Genomic DNA, 2,572 nt, shown 5'->3' on the forward strand with positions numbered 1-2,572 from the left:
ATGTACTAGTATGAAATTGTGGTTATATTTTGATAATAGAGAATCTCGCAATGAGGTCTAACCCGTCATGTGCGAGTGAGAGATGTTGGTATTTGGGTTGGGTCGCCCATGACGGATTGACCCGAATCCAATTACATATTTGGGTTTGCATGGGTTTGCATGGAATAGGGTTGCAACCTTTAATGAAAAGTTGCAACTCCATTAAAAGGTGGTAACTTAATGGAAAGTTACACCTAGTCATGTCACCCATTATATGTTTATATATACATGTAATGATACCACATAACTAAATAATGAATCATAACTCAATTTTCTACCAAAATATATGCAATTAATAAGTACATTAGGTGGTGAAATATAAGTATTTTCCATTGTGAGAATACTTGAGACTTAGTGCATAAAGTCCAATCAAGCTTGTGGAATCGACAAGAGGTATGTCTAGAACGACCCTATTTAATTTCCGCATATTTCAACATTCGTCAATGAACATTAATAGGTTCTGGTTTGCTTTTATGCCAAAATTACTGTACATGCATTAGCTTTTCGTGTGTAGATTGATTGATATGAAACTGAAATATATATATAGAATGTGTGAAAGTGGAATCACATATTTCAATAATAATAATAATAATAATAATGTAAGAACCATAACAATCTCTGTATTTTTTTATTCTTCAGCCAAAAAAGCTGTTATTCTTCAAGAAAATACTCATTCTTGAAATGGAATCATCATTTACTTTTCTTGGTATCTTCATAAAGTTGATCTGCAATTTTAGCACCAATGCCCTCAATCTTTATGATCTCCGTATAAACCTTTTGATGCATACCAGTTCCTCTTAAGGGCTCACTAATGAAAGGTTCATATCCCTGAGCCTCAGCTGCTGTTTCAGCTTTGGCTCCATACACCAGCCTCTGATACAAAATTTGCCATTAATCAGAAACTTCAAAATTGAAAGTATAAATTGAGATAAATGAGAATTTTTCCACATGTTAATTAAAGTATGAAACCTTCATTTCTGCGAAATAGATGGCACCAAAACACATCGGACATGGCTCGCATGTAGCGTAGATTTCGCAGTCTTTGAGTGAGCTTTCGCCAAGCTTCTTGCAGGCCTGAGAGATTATAAGAAGGGGACTTTTAGAAAATTGAATGATTTACTAACGCTAGGTTGGATGCTTGATAAGTTTGTCACATAACCAATAAATTCAAAAAAATTTAATTACGCCAACCTTGATCAGATTTGAAGCGTGAATAAGTATTTATCTATTTTATTTATAAGAGTAACGATTTAAACTATTTTTAAAATCTAGCAAATAATCTCATATTTTTTTTACATTTGAAAAGTTTAACTCTAAAATTATTTTTGACACTCGAATGCATTTATGGCATTCTGAGACATCGTAAAGCTAATTCAAATAACATCGTTTTCTTTTGATAAAACAAAGTCGTTTTGAGCTTATTAAGCACAAATATAAACTCATTAATTGATAACGTGTACTACAATAGCCCTATTTTATATTCAAATATTTAATTAATTAGAAAGAAATTATCAGTATTGAACTCAAGTTTATGATATCAAGTTAAACAGCCAATCAATTTAAAAGCTTAAACTGTTAGGTGAATTAATATATACCAGATGGATGGATCACATATCCGTCCGATCCGTCCAAATCCGGCTAGCTTGGACTGTTATTTTAAAATAAAATACTATGTGCATGCCATATTCTGATAGTATATATTAGATGTGAACCGAGTTCAGCCGGATTTGGACGATTTAAAATAGAAAATCAGATTCAAATGGATCCGATGCGAATTGGCTCAAACCGACTTATGATCAGACCTAGGTGAGACTAATGCTACATTTGTTTTCATCATCTGTAATAATCTAACCTCTATAATGGCAGTAAGTTCAGCATGAGCAGTAGGGTCATTAGTGCTCTTAACAATGTTATTGCAGCTGACAATTATTTCATTGTTGCGAACAATAACAGCACCATATGGATATCCACCAGATTCAAATCCTCTGTATGCTGCTTCAACTGCTATTTTCATGTATTTCAAGTCTTTATCCTCAACATCTGGAAAAAAGTTCATTTTAGTACCCATCAAACATCATCAAATTCAAGGGTTATTATGTCTTAACTTCCTAGATTTGTGGAAAGATCCTACTTATGTCATGGCATTACTTAAAATGAAAAGTTAAAAATAGAGTGCTAGAGTCAATAATTCAATTAAAATTAAAATTAAGAACACATACCATTAGTTTGTTCTTCCATGGTGAAAAATTCCAAGAAATGGTGTGAAACAAATTAAAGGAGGGATCTGTAGAAGTAAGCAGAGAAGATTTGTTAATTTGGTGGTGTATATATAAAAATATGTTCAATATATATATACCCTACCTTATAGTAATTTGCATGTGAACTAATAATTAGTAATGGCAGCTGAAATTAGTTTAATTTTCCGGATTTAAAAAGTTAATTTTTTTTTGTGATAATTGCTAATTTGACATCTCATTTTACATGCTCCCATGGATTTTTAAAAGTCAATTGATAATTTTATCGTTAATTAAAT

The 2,572-nt window shown here is 31.8% G+C and overlaps 1 protein-coding gene across 1 annotated transcript; it reads right to left on the reverse strand.

Annotated features, from left to right (window-relative positions):
• Positions 1-627: 627 nt before the first annotated feature.
• On the reverse strand, positions 628-2,349 carry LOC130014646 (guanosine deaminase-like). The gene is made up of 4 exons (XM_050352853.2): positions 2,259-2,349; positions 1,892-2,079; positions 1,009-1,113; positions 628-912 (listed from the first exon to the last, which is right to left on the reverse strand). Exons 1-4 carry the CDS (start codon positions 2,275-2,277, stop codon positions 730-732), a joined length of 495 nt encoding a protein of 164 aa, XP_050208810.2. The 5' UTR covers positions 2,278-2,349; the 3' UTR covers positions 628-729.
• Between the last annotated feature and the right edge of the window lie 223 nt (positions 2,350-2,572).

This window comes from Mercurialis annua, linkage group LG8 (genome assembly GCF_937616625.2).
Source record: "Mercurialis annua linkage group LG8, ddMerAnnu1.2, whole genome shotgun sequence".
NCBI classification, from domain to species: domain Eukaryota; kingdom Viridiplantae; phylum Streptophyta; class Magnoliopsida; order Malpighiales; family Euphorbiaceae; genus Mercurialis; species Mercurialis annua.

Coding starts and splice junctions, on each gene's coding strand:
- LOC130014646 (XM_050352853.2), bottom strand. Junction 1,114..1,891: donor AACTTACTGCCATTATAGAG/GTTAGATTATTA, acceptor ATAATCTCTCAG/GCCTGCAAGAAGCTTGGCGA. Junction 913..1,008: donor TCTATTTCGCAGAAATGAAG/GTTTCATACTTT, acceptor ATTTTGTATCAG/AGGCTGGTGTATGGAGCCAA.